This window comes from Osmerus eperlanus, chromosome 23, assembly GCF_963692335.1.
Source record: "Osmerus eperlanus chromosome 23, fOsmEpe2.1, whole genome shotgun sequence".
NCBI classification, from domain to species: Eukaryota; Metazoa; Chordata; class Actinopteri; order Osmeriformes; family Osmeridae; genus Osmerus; species Osmerus eperlanus.
In genome coordinates this window covers 3,835,986-3,854,295 of record NC_085040.1, presented here as the reverse complement: position 1 = coordinate 3,854,295, position 18,310 = coordinate 3,835,986, and the positions used below count along the sequence as shown (strand labels likewise).

Below are 18,310 nucleotides of genomic sequence, written 5' to 3'. Positions count from 1 at the left end.
ATGAGCCTGCGAGAATGACAAATTGAGCCCCCGGTGCTTTAAATAATGCACCGTGCCTTAGCTGGTGGGGCCGCGTATATGTCTATTTCTAAACTGGCCTGTTTCGAAAAAAGGGTCTCGGTCCACGGTGTTTGAGGAGGGGGTGAGGGTGGGTTCGGTTGAGAGAGATTTGGAAAGTGAGACGCAGACCCTCCTCTACTCCTCAGCTAGCTGAACCTGGTTTCAAATGGAGGATAAGTGGTGAATATTGTATGCAGAGCCTGAAAGGAACGGGTGTGTATGTGAGGAAATCCTATTTGGTTGTGGAGCGGTAGGCCATTGTCACTGACGACTTTTGCTATGCAGAGTTGAAGTGAGGATGACTATCAGGAAACGTGCAAACGAGATTGCTTTCATCCTCTCTCTCTCATTCCGACATGCAAAACGATAAGAGAAAACACACAGGCTCACACACATCCAAAACACAATCAAACACGTACACACGCACACACACACACACACCTCGGGCATGGTTTGTTGTGGCTGCATCTATCTCTAGCTACTCTTGTGGAATAAGGAGAGTATTGATCGTGGGTGGCAGGACCGATGAGACTTGTCACAACACAGAACCCAGGAGTTAGACTTTAGGTAAACCAAGCTGTCACACCCACAACAATCTGTGCTTCCTCCAAGGCCCTGGCTTGGCAAAGAGGGGGTTAAGAAAAGACAAGCAGCTCCCTTGAGGGTGAAGAAAAGTCTGCATCAGGCTCAGCTACAGTATGTCTATCACTGCTGTGTATGTCTTGGGGTGGGGGGCAGCGGGGTGTAACTGTCACGATCTGTCAGTGTCCGGCTAATCTACTATATTGTAGAGTGATATTCTGAGCATTTATACGGTTAGGACTACTACCATGTCCAAATAATGAAACCACAGACTATCAATGGCTTCAGACTTAGTGCAGACTTAGACATTGGGTCTACAGTATGGTGATAATGATGATTGTGATGCTAAGGATTATGATAGCAATGGTTGCGGTTATCAATATGACAGGAAGAGTGTTGATAGTGTTGAAGTTCAATTGAGTTTCCCATCTACTTCTATTGCCTGATTTCTGTTGGATTCCATCCATAGGCATCATGGGAACATTGCATTTTGATTCATCACATATTTTAATCAGTCAAAAGTGTTTTGCAAGTTAAATCAAAATAAATTGTGCTGTTACTATTTCAGACCTAGATATGAGGTAAGATGCCTTTGTAACTCTAAGTAGGTTTGTATTCAAGCCCACTAATATGTCCCTTTGTGGGAATCAACATAGATGGTGAATGAATTACAGGAAGTTAACGATTTGTTCATATTTTATACAATTATCTCAAGGTTTACTGTGGGTACAGAGTACATTTTATAATTATTAGTAACATACCTAGCGTATCTGGGCTGCCAAGTTGACCATTCGCTATAGAAAATAAAGCAAACTATTTTCTGACATGGAAAATTGTAAAGAATTTGAAAAGACATTTATGTTAGGAAGGAAAAGTGTCCGTTCCATAATCAGTTGAGTCAAAAAGAAACTGGTCATAGGGCCTATATACTCAATTTCGGCAAATCACAACCTCACAATGCCCTCAAAGGAATCTAATTGGGTCGGTTAGGGGAGATAGGAGATTGCCTCCTCTGTATAACACCTCAGAAACCTTGAAAGCACTGAGTGCAGATATTCTCACCTGCATGGTTACTGATCCTTTCCTCAAAGCCCACTCACCTAAAAGCCGCTTCCCTGGGGTCAACATAATTACCCCTTCAGAACGTCTTGACTGGCCTTGCATCAAGCTGTGATTCACTGTGCAGAGTCTTTCTTGAAACCAGTGCCAGGCTAGATAGTGGCTATAAACGCTTTGCTTTATTCGTGGCTACTGTAGACCAGGTGGCGTGCTTGGTACTTAAGCTAGCCGCTAGGAGCTAGTTAGGTGGGTGGATCTAAACATTTTCACCTGGGGTGGCAAGGGGTTGGTAGGAGGAAGTTGTAGGGTGGCATGGAGGCGTGGATGGATGGTGTGACCCGGTGCCACCATTAATTGTTATAACATTGTATTTTAAATAATCACAATAATAATATTCATATTATTAAATGACATAGCTGACATGGCTAGCTGCTGATAGGGTATGTTGGTGGCTTTGTGTTGAAGAACTGGATTGTGGGATTGCAGCCAAGACTTTTCCTGATTGTTTTGTCATAAACTGTGTTGCTATCAAATAGCATGTATCCGTAGATTTGAACAAATCACTGTAAGTAGAAATATACATGAACAATGTTTAGCTTCATCATGTAGGTCACTCAGGAATTCTGTACTTACCAGAATGCAACAATAAACATTTTCTGTAGTTTGTGTTGCCATTGTTAGGGGTGCCTTTGCCAAGTGGTGTAATATCACCTACTAAACACTTGTTTTTTTGCGAGCAACTCTGAGAAAACGTGTTACACGTGAAACATCTTTAGTCACCTTTGCGGTTAGCCCCCTAAGTGTACGGCATGAATACATAGCAGTGAGAATCCCAGGAAACGTGTCTTTCGAATTACCTGAATCTGCCTCCCATGCAAATAGTTCAAACAATGATGAGATTTGTTCCTATCCTTCTCTATCCTATACATCCATTTATGTACAAACACTGTGATTTAGATGTGCGTTTTATTATTCCAGCTGGTAAAGAGAGGCAAAGGCACAAACTGGTCAGGTTTGGGGGGGGATTTAATTGAAATTGTATTTTGATAAATAAGCATTTAATGGTGTAAAATGGGCTATTGTGCGTACGTGCCTGGGAGTGTGCGATAAGCACACACTGTGGAGGAGAGGCAATGAGACTTTCTTCTAAAGAACCAGATAGAAAGAGTCAGAGAGAGAGAGAGAAAGAGCGAGAGGAGGGGAACGAGAATATAAAGGAATAATAAACAACAGAAAAACACACATTTTTCGAGATTTAACTCTTCCCTCTCCGACTGACTGCATTGCACAAGCTCAAGCCCTACCATTTTCTACGCATCCATCGCCCCCTCGTCATCCTCATCCCTTTGTACTGTACATGTCTGTTTATCTAATGCAACTGTGTGCCTGTCTCTTCTCTTGTAAATGTTTAGCATTGTGCTATGACAAACACACACTGCATGCACTGTAAGACATAGGATTGCTTCTTTTTTTCTTCCTTCATTTCTTTTCTTAGTCAGAAGGCTTCCTATGTGTTTGTTTCAGTGAAAATGAGCTCAAATGGAAGCGTTGTCGTCTTATCAGTTCCAGCCAGCATTGCATGCGCACCATTCCAGTATGAGTCTTAACCTCACGGCTAGCGTTCTACGGTGGGAACGGCAATGCCACGTAGGAGAAAAGCAGGGCTTTGAAAAAGTCCCCCACAATGCATTTTTCTTAAAGTCACTCGCAATCTGTGTGAGCTTTGAACGCGCGGTAACAGAAAAGGGTCTGCCGAGCCACCGAATGCTCTCGCACCAGACGGACCTCCAGGTATGCGGTGTGTCCAGAGTAGCTGTGGTACAGTGTTCCTGTGCTGGAGGATAAACCATTCGAATGAGCACTCTGGATGAGTCACAGTTTCCCTGCTTTCCTCTCTCCCTCCTTCCTTGTCTTTCTGGCTTCATGGTCCCACTGTTCTGAGAGCAGCAATAGATTGGCCCCCTCCCACCGCCCCCACCACCCACACACACACACACACACACTTGAGTATTAGATTAGTTATCTCCTTATTTCTGCTAATGAACGTGTGTTACTTGTGTTTGCCATACATTCTATGTGTGCGCTGGCTTCTCTTGCGAATGCAAGATAAATGGGTGTGCTTGACCAAAAGGGTCAATGCTGTATTTATGGGATACCCTGTTAACCCTGCCAACTGATTAGGGAGATCGAGGGAGACCAGAGAGAGAGAGTGTGTGTGTGTGTGTGTGTGTGTGTGTGTGTGTGTGTGTGTGTGGTGTGGTGTGTGTGTGTGTGTGTGTGTGTGTGTGTGTGTGTGTGTGTGTGTGTGTGTGTGTGTGTGTGTGTGTGTGTGCGTGAAAGAAAAAGAGACAGGGAGAGAGAGCGGGAGACAGAAAGCGAGAGAGAAAGTAGCATTTAGTAATTGGCTGTGAGATCGTCAGTAGGATGAAATTATGCTACTTAATCTCTCTCCAATTACTCACCTCTGGAGAAGTCAGTGCGTACACTCATTACTCCAGATACTGTATTGCCACGTTGTAAATGAAAGAGAAACCCTCCGTACCTGTAGCTCTGCTTTTGGCTTCAATAAGTGCTCTGAGACCCACTGCAAATGGCAATTAGAAGAGACAGAAATGCATTGTTTGGTCTCTATATTTTTGAGAGGACAATGTGAGTGTTAGTAAGCCAAAGAGGATGTTGTGACAAATCTCTCTCTCTCTCCGTTCTCACTTCATTGATCACAGTGGGGGTTCAGGATTGTCCTTTAGTCATCATTTCGAGGGAAGTAAACAGCTCAACAGATCAGGAAAGCAGATAGAACCTAACACAGTCTGGCCAGCCATTTTGAATAGCTTCCCCTTCAATTCTGCTAAAGGAGCTTAAGCAGTCGGATACTGGCTAAAGCAAACTGGTTCAAGAAGCTAGCTATCATCTTTCATTTCATCCAGTTGGCCTTGTAGGATCATGGTGAAGTGCTAGCACAGTGCTACTGTGTGGGTTATGGATTTCGAGGTGATTTCATTGGACCTGCTGTCCTTATTTCACAGATGTCGATCGAAAAACAAACGCCGCCGGTAAGCGTGGTTTGGGAAAACACTGACAATTAATTCAGTTGCAAGCGTAGCACACCACGACTTTCATCTCGAAAAGGTCAGAGCTCTCCAGGGCAGGCTTCCTTTTCATTTTCCTTCCCAGATACCGCTCTCTTTTTTTAATTTCACCCCCCTTTTACTTATGTGGCAAACATCTCAGCTGAGAAAGACAACCATCCTGGCTTCCTGTGGATATTGTTACATCTCTTTCTCTCTCATCCCCATCATGGTTTTTAATAATTCAGACACTATATCTGTCTGTCTGTCTTTCCTTTCTGTCTGTCTTTCTTTCTTTCTTTCTTTCTTTGTGTCTGTCTCTCTTGCTCTCCCTCTATCTCTGTGTCAGTCATGGCCTCACCATGTGTGGGATTCAGTTGAAGTGGTTGGTGCAGTCTTTGATGGTGAGTGCCTCTCAGGCATGTGGTGATGCTTCAGGGTCCTTGCAGGGAGACAGTGCCTGTGAGGGAGATCACTCGCCCATAATTAGTCTGCAAAACCAGCCTGAGTTTCACATAATTAAATGGAACCTATTAGGGGGGAGAATGAAGGGGAAGGATACTGAGTGAATGTACAGTGAAGGATGGCTCTCTCCTCGCTTTCCTCAGTCCCTTGCGCTCGTGGTCTTCATTGTCCTCGTTCTTTTTTCTCTCTCTTTCCCTCGCACTTTTGTCTCTCTCTTTCTCCTCCCGATCCGTCTCATTCTCTTTCTTTCCCTTTTAAGTTTTTTTTTTTCTCTTCCCTTCATTTTCTCATAAAGGCTTGAGTGTTTTTGACAGCTGGTTTTGCAGGATAAATATTTCATTTTCCACCCTCGGCGCGTGAAGTAATCCTTATGACACACAGCACTGTACGCTGTCAACTGGGCCTGATTGCTCCGCCGCGTGAAATAGATCCATCCAAACAGGGCACTTTGATGAGGCGGAGGAGTGAGCACAGTTTAAAACGCTTGTCTCGACCGTTCGGTCTTGACGCCTCCGTCTCGGGTCGCATCCAAGCCAAAGGACTCCCCCCCCCCCCCCCTCTCGTTCTTTTGCGATCTTCAGCAGGTGACAATAAAAAGGATGGAGGGAGAAAAGGGATAAACAATTCTCCTTGTTCCCAGGGTTGATTTACTGGTTGAATTGGAACCATGTGAAACACCCGAAGACTCGCGGGCGTTAATGACATTTTTGGGGAATGTGTTTTTTGTGACTTGTTAATCAAGGGAGTGTGATGAAGGGGCTGGATTGAGCTTTGTGCAAGAAGCGACGAGTGACCTCCCTTGTGGCACGAGGTAGCTGTTGTCGAGGTAAATTGCATACATGGATCCCGAGGCTCACATGGTACTGTGGCTGAATCAACCCGACTTTGTTCGATCTCTAATGCGGGCGTGACTGAATGTGAGGTTGTGTGCCTGCTTGTGTGTGTGTGTGTTCCTCAGCCTTCGTCGTCTCTCTCCTCTGGCTGCCTCTGTATCATTGACAGTGTGTTGTTCTTACAAAGCCTGGCTGTGCCACTGCCATGTTGAACCAGGCTTAGTCCCTTCATTTCTCTCTCCCGTCCTCCCTCTACCTCACCCTCCCTGTGTCCCTCTCCCGTCCTCCCTCTACCTCACCCTCCCTGTGTCTCTCCCCCGTCCTCTCTCTCTCTCTCTCTCTCTCTCTCTCTCTCTCTCTCTCTCTCTCTCTCTCTCTCTCTCTCTCTCTCTGTCTCTCTCCTCACTCTCTCCCCTGCTGCCACACTGACCCCTATCTGCTCGGCCGCCCAGCTGCGGTGTCTGTTAACATCTCTCGCCCTCTGTCTCCCTCTCTCTTCGTTCTCTCCGCCTCCATTTACTCTGTTTGGGCGGACTCTCCCAAGCGGAAAAGACCGGAGGAAAGGCCACAGTGTAGTCACTGCTGACAGGACACATACGGGCAGAAATTGACTAGAAGATGAGACTGGCCGGTTGTTGTGAATGTTGTACTATATGGCTACGAATCTGTATCGTATGTAAAGGATTGTATTGTACATACAATATAGATGTCAGTGAACCGACACCAGCGCCAAAGACCACCCGCAAATAAACACATCGGATGCGACACACACAAATGCACGTACACACACGCACACAAAGAACACGTCTCACAACTTCCTACTCTGACACATCACAGAGGGTTCAGTAAACCTCCATATCTAATAGCCATTGTGCTTCTGCAGCAAAGGCATTCGGAATTAGCCTGAGCTGCAGATATGGGCATTCAGTGAAGCAGCCTGCAAAAGTAAAGCCAGCTAAGTCAGTGCAGCCACTGGCCCACTTTCAGCAGTCCGGATTTGAGACACACACACACACACACACACACACACAGCCACTCAAACTCACACACATTCAGAGACACATACACACGTCACACACATATGCGGGTGCTCTTAGTCCAGCTTTTGCAAACACACTGTGACAAATACACATGCACATGGAAACACATAAACGCATGCCCACAGCGACAAGCGTGGCCCTTTTCCGCCGGGCGATGAAAGAGGAGGGAGGAGTGGGGTCATCATGCTGACAGCACTGACTTTTGTCCATGTGTAATTATCGATGGAAAGCTCTGAGTGGCTTCCTGTTTCCCCTCAACACCCCCCACTCGACGGCGGGTCCCATCACACACAAACACAATGGAAATATTCTCCGGAGCTCTTTTGAGCCCATTGAAAGGGACCGAGGCTGGATATAGTGGACCCGCTTGGCTGAAAGCCTCACCGCGACAGCGGTCGGACCGCCCGCGGCGCCGTGGCGTTAGCGCCCGTTTTCCGGATCACCCCGGCCGAGGCGGCTCTTTATCCTGCCAAGGAGCCCTCTGCCCTGGGGTGGAAACCTTGTTGGAGAGCCTCCCACCGACCCCCTTGTTTGGAGACCCAGAGCTTCACAGTAATGCAATGGCTTTAAGACTGTGAAATGACCCACTTGTTTTGTGTCGGGGTGGAAGTCATGAGGTGCTGGTGAATATGAAGGACCAGTCGTTTCTCATTGAAGATGCAGCATACATAAATGCCTTATCGCTTCCTTTGTGCTTTCAAGATTAGCGAATTACTGTGTGTCCTAGCAATGCTAAGTCACAGCAGCCCCCACAACAACGGTAATAATAGCAAATAATTCAACTAGCTATAATTTAACTGCTAAGGGCCTCAACTCATTTGCTAAGTTTGACCAAGTAGAGAATTACCCTTCCACGACCCGTGCTCTAAAAAGAGAATGTCTCCCTAACACAATGTGATTATCACAAAATGAAGCCCAACAGAGACACTTTCCTTTTATACAAAAAAAAAGGAGAAAAAAAAACTTTTAACTTTAAATGGAGAAATACAATTAGTCAGCCGTTTGACTGGGAGGCCCAGACTAAAAATAGTGTTCCTTATATCCTTGGGATTTCTTAATAAAGTCTTCTTCAGCTGAACAGTAAAAATTAGCTCTGGCTCATGACTTGTTTTAATAACTCTTGGTTATAAGCTATGTTTAGTGGCCTTGTTTGTCTGCTTGGAAAGGAATGACAGTTGGTATTAAATGGTTTTAATGTTGATATGTTGTTGGACTTCCCCAAGGACATCTTCTGTGCTTTCAGCATTCAGGAGAAGAAAGAGAGAGGGGGGGGGGGTCATAGAGAAAAAAGCTGTGTAGCTTTGATCTGCCGGCGTTAGTAATTTTTGCAGTGTGTACCCTCTTCCTGTTCGGAAAGCCTCTGCAGACGATTGGCCGTGCTTTTCTAAAGCAGCTGCACCGAGATGGCCGAATGCATATCACGTCAAAGCTTCTTTATGAAAGAAATATGCTCTGCGGTCTCAAGTCTTTATCCAATAGCCTTGGCGTTTGACCACAGCCTTTGAAGGTCAAAATGCTAATGGTGTGAGCATTTTTTCCCCAATTCTCGTATTTTCCTAGATAGCTTCCATAGCCTGTGCCTTCTTGTGAGTAGCAGGGTTGAGCACCCAAGTGAGCAGCAGTTCCAGGGAGAGACCTTGTCAGACCCTCAGGTCTTGTCCTCTCACTCAGGGCCAATCCTGAACTGGATTCCTGGGAGAGTAACTGGATTAGGGTTAGGGTATTCTCTCTCTTGGAGTGTTCCGGGGGTCTGTTCAGGGAGAGAGGACGATCAGATGAGCAGCCAAGGGCCAAGCGCAGAGGCCAGGAGAGGCTGTTGGCCTCTAGCAGTGGAATGCATTGTGGGAATTGGCTCAGGGTGAGAAGCTGAAGACTCGGTCGTCAGGCAACGGCTCTGATGGTTAATCACAGGAACTGTTGGATGGAAAGGTGTTAGTCTCGCAGGCAGACTGATGTGTGATGTCTGTATCTAAGCAACCTGGATTACTACCCATCCACATATCATGCATGAGGAGAGAGAGAGACACAGAGAGATGTGTTTGTTGTGTGTAGTCTTGTTTCATTCATACATTGTTAGCTGAATTCACCATTTCATTCTTTCCAGCATGCCAAGACTTCACACCAACCTCTGGCTTTCTTTTTGCTTGGGATAGTTGATTGTATTTGACCTTTTGGCACATTCATGCACTAAAAATGCATCGTCAACGATTTGGAGAACACTGACATGCTGAGTATAAATGTGAACTGCATGCATTTACATTTAGTCATTTAGCATAAGCTCTTATCCAGAGCATGCATACTGACTGATAATTCCAGGAATTAAATATACAACTTAATGTAGGGAATAAGTGGGCTATTACTAGAATGACAAATGATGTAGTATACTGTATATACTGACCAAAAAATTGGAATGGCACTCTAACTGTATTTGATATAATTGTTTATTGGCATTTGAAGAATGCAAATCAAGTAAGATGGAACAATTCAACTGACTTTGGCTTGGACGTCCTAATCATCAACACTGTTCTGTTGCCTCCTATTGTCTGTTTCTGTCCTGGCCGGGAGCATTTTTGGTCTCAATTCTTCCGTTTACACAAGACATGTTCCTGCACTCCTCATAATCGATATTGATGAAAGTGCTTTCATTTGATTTACAAACTATTCAATGCAGTGCAAGCTTATTTTTTTCTTCTTTTTCTTACACAGTACTGTGCCAGTGTCCACAAAAGCACAAACAGTGATTCTATTCTTATCTTTTTTTACAGGAGAAAAAGAGCATTAAAAGTAAGCCATGGTTGAACTTAATTCTGTCTTTGCCATAGAGAAGGACAGCATGCTTTCTTGATTTTCACTCACCCGCTTCTGCTTGCTTATTTGTCATACTTCGCATCAGGTCATGAGTATGCATCCAACATGGCATATCAAAACAACATGGTTATAACATTGTCTTTGAACGCATTAACCTTCAGCCTAACCAAGTTAGTGGGGTTCCCTGTTGTTCCTTGGCTTTTGGGGAAAAATTGTAGCTTTGTAACGCTTCTTTGTGAGTCTGTTTTTGTACGGTATGCGACCGGACAACAGTGATAACATCCCAAGGGAGCGTTGTTGAACGCAACACACAGATTTCACCCCTGCGGTAGAAGACATCATTTCGATTAACGCTAGTGCCATTTTCTTAAGTGTTCCTACCTGTTTCCTCAGTGTGGCAATTCAAGTCGCCTTTTTAAAGATAAATACAGTAAATGCAGTTTATTGCAGGTCATCTGCTGCCTGGATAATTGGTTAAGACCCTTCTTAGAGGACTTTCAGAAGGTATTAGGTGACTGACCCCACCCAAAGCTATTAAGCTACTTAGAAAAGACTGAGATTCCATCACGAGATAAGAAATTGGCTTATGCAGAGCTCATTATTGCGTTCTCTCACACAGGTCCTCCCGATGTTGAAGTGCACATTACATGCCAAACACCTACACACTCGCATGCAGAGCGGTTCACGTATAGGTGCAAATCATTAGACGAGTGCAAGGGAAGCACCAACATAATTTGTCCCGAACACACACCTCCCCCCCCCCCCCCCCTTCCTTCTCACATTTTGAAGCATGCATTTTCTTCAACTACTAGTCATGCTACTGCTTTTAGTTTAAGGTGTCGCTATGGAAGCTGCGGTGTTTTCTTCTATTTTGTATTTGGTTCGTTTGTTTTGATGTTGTTACAGTTTTTTTGTCATGTGGTATGTGTTTTGCATGATTGCAAATATGTTTAATCAAGCTTATTGAATTATTACTTTTTAAATGTTGTTATGTTAGTGGACCTGGTTACCATAGTGACCATGCTCCTTTTATGAAGGTTCCTTTGACTTCCAATTAACATCTAGATGCGATGATGACCCCATTAACAAGAAAACGCCGACATGGCGACGCATGCAATGTTAGGAATTCATGAAAAAACGATTTCATGTCGCACATACCACACCTAACAAACAGGCCAGGATGTTTCATCAGCTTACTCTTTACATGTCATTGTCCTACTTTGGACAAGCTGAACAGCTCTGCTCACCATCTCGTCTCTCTCTCTCTCGTCCCTCCAGACACCCGGCCCTTGCCCGACGTAGCCATGACGGGCAAGTGCACCCGGGAATGCGACGAGTACGGCCACTCCGACTCCTGCTGGATGCCTGTTCGCACGTCGCCCGAACGGCGGCCTAAGACCACCCCCCAACAACCAAAGCTTTCCACCTTCATGAGCGCCAGCGGCAGCGGCGGCGGCGGCGGCAGTAGTAGCGGCGAGCAGTCTGGCAACCCGGAGAGCCTCGCCATGACGGCCATGGCCAACGGGGTAGACCCCTCCTCGGCTCGCGTGCTGGGCGACCGCAACCGCAACCTGCTCAGCACGAAGATGGCCTCCTCCTCTTCCTCCTACGAGGCCTTCGGCTCGCCCAGCTACGGGGCGCCCGGGGCCGGGGAGGACGCAGTGGGACACCCCATCGAGGAGATCCCCCTAGCGCCCACCGGGGAGTACAAGCCCACGTCCTGCGGAACGCTAACCCGCCGGGAGGTCTACCTGTGAGCCAGAACGTGGTGGACGAGCCCCCCTTCCCCCTCCTTACCTCCACAGGGTCACATCCCACATAGTTCTCAACAGCCAGAACAACTATTGTAGCTGGCCACGATGATAACAATCTCCACGAAACGTTTCCCTACCCTGGCTAAGCTAGGGAGGATGAAAACCAACGCCATGCTAAAAGCGAAGTGGATATAAAAACAAAATTCCTTTTTTATAGCACCTCATTTTTCTGGTCCAGACCTGTGACTCAGAGGAGGAAGAGGAGGAAGAGGAGGAAGAGGAGGAAGAGGCGGGGGCTGTAGAGACTCGGAGCAAGACATCGGGTACTGCTGCTGGCGAGCCGGGCCGTCCGGAACATTTCTGCTGCCTGGTGACCACAATCTGTACAATGAGCTACTCATTTCCATAAACATGCATGCATTACCTTCCCGATCATCCCCAACTCCCCCTAATGACTGTCCTGTACAAAAGAGGACCTTTCCTATTTCAGTTTTTCTTTTTAATGTGTTTTCTTTTTGTTCTTTTTTTATCTATACCTGCGGACTACTTTGATTGACACACTGAACAGTGTGATGAGCGATACATTGATACAGTGATACATTTTGCGAGCGAAGCGGGCCACTATTCCCTTGGTGCACGTGCCACATAGACACGTGTGTGCCACAGCTCATCAAGGTCTCTATGCTAAACACTCAACAAGGATCGTTTCTAAACTGCTTGTGACGAAAGTATTTGTCCTCGCATTCAAAGAGACCTGTAAGACAACCAAACTTAAGACTTGCTAATGATACCATAACATGGATTTCCAGTCAAGTTGGGTTGAGACGAAGCTTTAAGATTCTATCCTGTGGATGAGACTGAGACTGTCTAAATCACCTCATTCAGGAAGTACATGCTCAACAAAAGGGGCCCGAGGAGGAGCCTTTATGATTGGCTCTGAGAAAATCACATGGGTCCAACATTATTCCAAATTAACCAGTTTGTGTATACTCTCTTTGCTTCTCTCATGAACATTGAAACTCATTGTATATAAAGCATATAAACCAGACCTGTGCTTTAAGCTCACATTCCCTTTGTCTCTTTCTCTCTCTCTCTATCTCTCTCTCTCTCTCTCTCTCTCTCTCTCTCTCTCTCTCTCTCTCTCTCTCTCTCTCTCTCTCTGTCTCTCTTTGTCTCTCTTTCTCTGTCTCTCTTTGTCTCTCTCTTTCTCTTTGGATGCTAGGAGAGTGGACGTTAACCCCACCTCCCAATTACAAATGCAAATTATTTGACCTCTATTACTGGTTCCAGTCTGCTTGTAGATTGCATATGTGTGTAAATGGTTGTGTGTATTTCTATAGCACATGTTTCACACTCAAAGTGCCCTTTTGGACGCGGGCTAAAATGCTGACCAGGGTTTCTGTTTCACACGAATGCACATGCCGACACAAAACACAACATACACAACAGGGTTTTGGTGTTATGGAAGTGTTGAGTTTGGAAACACAACAATCGTAAATCTAAGAATTTGGAACTTCTATTGTAATACTGTGTGAGTACATTTGGACATAGGAATACTTATCTGGCCTAGCATAACTTTGATGTGGCGATTTTGACAGTCAATCACAATATTTGTTTGAGTGTGTGCTAGACTGAGCAATAAATACCATATTGTACACAACATTGACACAAACAGCCTATTCTCCGTCACACATTGGCAAGCCTACAAACACAAAGGGTGACTCCAACCAATCTTTGCACGTCTATTTCTGGATACCGCACATGCTACCGTAGCAAATGTTACATTTCATGTCAGCACAGACATATTTGAGCCAGAATGTGTGAATCAGTGGAGAACAATCACAACAACGCTGATGTGCAGTTACCACGCGCTGCGGGCCAGCACCTATTTGGGAAAAAGTCTTAACAAGTTGGTATAATTAGAAAACCAAAGCATAGGTAAACGCCGACGAGCTTTGAGATATGATCCCCCTGTAGAGAGAGAAAAAGAAACACCACAGAGAAGAAAAAAAAATTTTTTGGTAGTGTGTTTGCTTTTAATGCATATACACAACATATACATGTACAGTATAGAGAGACTTTAGGCTGAGTGTATGTGTAAGGATGTTGCGTGTAGACAAACATCCATATAATTTGGAACTGACGCTTACGACCGTGACAACACACAAAATGAACACACATAGAGTAGTACGAGACTTTGCGCCGCCTTACTCCCTGTGTGCTGTTGTTTCATTCAAAAGTGAAGAGATACGATGTCCTGTCAGCTAAAGAATATCCAATGCAATGGAACCCTTTTGTATGTTAACTAACCCTTCAGTTTGAATGGACTACTTTTTTTTGCAGTCTGCCAATCTGTAGTCTGTAAGTACTTGTTGTTTGAAAGAAGTGCTCCTATGCTTATAAACTGTATACATAAATATGTACTTTTTATTGCACGTTTAAAGGGAATTTACTTCACTTACTGAGAAAATGTACAAAAAAATGTATCCCTGTGATCATAGAGGTTCATCTTGTTGCTTGCTTTTGTTATACCTAAACAAACATTGGCCATGTAGTATGACTTAGGATATCAGTTGGAGGCTAATAAAATGTACCTTTATTTAGCATTAAGCATTATTTTCCATCTTCACTTTTCTTTAATCAGCTGTTATCTATTCATAATTGTATTTTTTTCAAACTCACTCCACTGAGCAAAATATCTAAAATGAAACCATAGAGCAACATACGTACACTGTAGGCTACGAGAAACTTATGGAACACAGTGAAACCATTTGGAAATTTTAATTGGCAAGGCTATTCTTGGTTACATTTGGACTGTTTATATATATATATATATATATAGTATATATTTCCAGCAATGGTCATAAAATTGGAAATTATCATGAATAAGTACATAGTAATTTTTTTCTTTACTTTTTTCTCTTCTAGTGCCACTTTGTATATTTAGTGCTTCTGTAAAAAAAAAAGAAAAAGAAAAGAAAAACTAAAACATAACAACAAACATACAAAAAAAAAGAGTGAATGCAAAATATGCAATTGTGCCTTTTTATACCTATTGGTATGGTAATTGTTGGTTCGGAATGGAGCAAAAACCACATTATGCTGACATGCTTTCAAAAAGTAGTTTGGATGAAGTTGAAGTACAAGTGAAATACATCCTGTGGATTAACGTATCATGATAAAGTCCAACGATGTTCAAGCATCTTGCTATAAGACCAGTTAAATGCCAGTAAGCGTAAGAGTACCCCTTGAATCTATTCAAGAGTTTCAATGGGATAACGACTCGTGCATAACCAGTTTAATGTGGTTGTACAACCAAATTACTATGTTTGTAGCTGCTTTTAAATAGTAACAAATATAATGTAGTAGGATATGATTATCCTATTGGTATCAAATCCAACTGCAGCATGTTGTCGATGTGCTTCATCTGAAGATACTGAAGATCATGTCTGTGTGTGATACACTCTTCAGGGCTCTTCTAGGGAGTGGGGGGGAAAGAGCTTGAAGACATTTTACTGCACTGATGGAAGGTAGCTTCGAGATGCTAAACAGGAGAAATGAAAATAGCCAAAAGGCAGAGATTCTGACGGAATACACACCTCAGGGTGGCCCAACAGACACACTTTATGTAATACACATTTCTGTCAAATGTATTACACACAAAGTATAGACATGGACCAACAGGTTTGACTGCTTTGACATTGCAGCAGTGGTCAGGACTGTGTAAAATCCTGTGTTCACCGAGACAAATTAAAAATAGTTTGCAAGGTTTGAGAAAGGTGATTGATAGAAAGAGAGGCAAATGTTTTATTCAACATATTCAGTACTTTTGCTCACTTTTGAATGTATATTGTTATTGGTATGGTACTGATAGTCAGAAGTACAAGGGGGGTGTAACTGACTAAATCAACTGCTTTCCTAGCGCAGCTTAACTGAGTTAGAAGTCATAAAGGAAGTGTATAGCAGTGTATGCCATCCATACTATCCCTGGGGTGTGTTTTCAGTCAGATCTCTTCCATAGTCAATGAGCGTTCTCAGTCTGTGATGAGATTTGTAATATTAACCATAAATCATTTGTCCTGCAACTTGGATGTTGATATAGAATTGAGGAAACAGTTTATCATTGTTTATTATGAGTCACTATGCACGCAGCTTAGCTGAACATGGCAAAATGTATTGAACGCAAGTCCACTTCTATTTATGAACTATTTTACATAATTTAATTTGCTTTTGTACAGGTTTCTGTAAATAAATTGCTTGTCATTTTTGTCTCTGCAGAAATTAAAATATAACATGGTAAAATGATATGCAGTGCCATGTGTTTCTTCTTTGAAGTGGTTTCTTGAGGGTTGCTGTGTGGTGGTGTCATTTGCACACTGAGAGTGGTCATTCCAAAGATCAAAGGTTGTGTTCTAGACAGCTATGTTCTCGAGTTCAACATTGTTCCTCTCTTCACCCATATCAAAGACTGTGAGTGTGTGTGTGTGTGTGTGTTCTATCTCCCCATACTGTATGTCTGGTTGATGTATGAGGTGATTACTAGCCAGGTAATTAGAGATCCATTCTGCTCCATTCCCTATGCTCTGATTAGCACTAGCGCAAGCACACTTACCCACACACACACAAACACACACCACTAATGGAGTTACAAAGCATGCTAAAATTACAATCCCCTGGTTCAATAATTTGTGAAACTTTTCTCTGGATTCATGTAGTGAATTAAAATAATACCACACTAAATATAGTGGATTTATGAAGATCGACAAGCAACTTTCACTTTAGTTTGTGATGCAAATTACAAGGCATCACAACAACAAGTGTGAGGCTATATGATTAGCATTACTGTTTTAGTAACAGAACAAATCCACGCTTTCTTTAGCAAGAGAACAGACTGCATCCGTTGCAAAGTCTGTGCATTCTAATCTCAAGTGTACGCATTACTAATTCGAATGATTTCCAACATTTGTATGATGTATTTCACCATATAAATGAGCCGGTATTTATTTAAATGAATAATAACAGTATTTCACGTTTGTTTTCTAAAGAAATAACATTACTTTGATCATAGGATGGGACACGTTTTAGTTAAAATTATGCGGACATTCTAAGGGAGTGCCTCGTTTTCTTGTCATTTGAAATCATTAGAATTGCCTGGCATGGAATAATCAGCAGAAAATATACATTTTCAATCTAGAGGGAGGAAAGTAAAGACCAATTAGAATAAATGTGAACATAATTAATGTTTACGCAATGCATATCAATGAATTGTTTCTATGATTTGAAAAGTTCATATTAGTTCATAAATAATGTATGGGTTTAGTGTCAGTGGTGCTTCCATTTGAAAACATTGGAGTAGGTTTGTGTGTTATACCCTCATTTATTCCCAAAGTAACCAAAACTAAGAAATTGTTTCTGGTATTACCAAAATCAATGCCTGATAGGCAGGGCAGGGCTTCTTGTGATTCAGCATTCACTAATCTCTATTTGTTGAATGCTTATTAATGTTAATAATAACATACATCTCTGCACTTACACACTGTAGTAAAGTTGAATTATCTTCATGTCTGAGTGTAATGCACCTGTATTTTGGTGCACAGGAGTGGAGAGGTGAGGAGAGGAGAGAGGCATTGATCTCTTAAGAGCAAGAAGAGAAATAAGAGAAAGAATTAGATCAAAGCTAGAATTGAGGCTAGTTAATAAACCATTGATTACCATGCCGAAAGCGAACTCTGAAAGTACAATTTTATGAAACTCCTTCCCCATGTAAACTCAGCTGTGCGAAAGGAATGCAGAAAATCTGATCAGTGATATGAATTCATCCATAAAACATAGAGCAATAGCTATACAATATTTCACAATTTATGATTCTCTTTGTCTTAAAATTTTATTTTTCAGGAGCAACCAGGGGAAATTATATAAATGGAAGAGCATTTAGTGCTTTGTTAAATTGATTTTTATTTCATATTTATTTTATTGATGCGCCAGGAGATGAAGAGATGGAGAACTTTTATGCGTTCTGGATAGAGCAAATAAACAACCTTATACAAAAACCCCTGTAATAACTTTGATTTAATTGTGATCATATAAATTCTATTATCGTTTATTTTGCTGGCTATCACACCCCTGAGGATGATGTCATTATAGGACATTCACAAAGTATGACAAAGCACACGCACACACACACATAGATAAATATCTCTATGAATTGATATCTGTTCCTCCTTACCTAGCTTGATATGTCCTTTATATGCACAGTGGTTCTATGTGTATGTTAGTACATTATAACATAATGTATGTCTTAAATATCTAAACTGAGCCAGTAAAAATACTCTGTAACCTTGCCATTAATGGACAGTATCCAAAGGCCAACAACTGTGTGGAATGGCCATGGCTGGTGGTACGGTAAGCCTGAAGGTTGTCTGTCAAGGGTGGGCAGGTCACAAATTACTACCTGGGAGGGGTCTTGGGGTGCCAAAGTAACACATGGTACCTTACCCACAATGACAGGGGGTCAGCACAAGTTTGGTCTCAACAGAGATTAAATATCAAAGTGAATGCATGAGCCGAGACATAGAAACGATATCCATCACGTTTCTATTCACTCAAAGTGCAGTTGCTTTGTTGAGTTGGAGCATTCTGGC

General features: G+C 43.0%; 1 protein-coding gene across 4 annotated transcripts in view; it reads left to right on the top strand.

Moving 5' to 3' along the window:
- Window positions 1–15,974, top strand: part of pcdh7b (protocadherin 7b) — a 106,345-nt gene extending 90,371 nt beyond the window's left edge. For 2 of the 4 annotated variants that reach the window (XM_062449231.1, XM_062449230.1), the window contains exons 3-4: window positions 9,873–9,891; window positions 11,194–11,326. In XM_062449231.1, the coding sequence (XP_062305215.1) occupies window positions 9,873–9,889 (17 nt within the window). In that variant the 3' untranslated portion in view covers window positions 9,890–9,891; window positions 11,194–11,326. Of the gene's footprint in view, window positions 1–9,872; window positions 9,892–11,193 lie in introns of all 4 variants that reach the window. The other 2 variants (XM_062449229.1, XM_062449228.1) reach the window with 1 other exon arrangement.
- The last annotated feature ends 2,336 nt before the right edge of the window (window positions 15,975–18,310 follow it).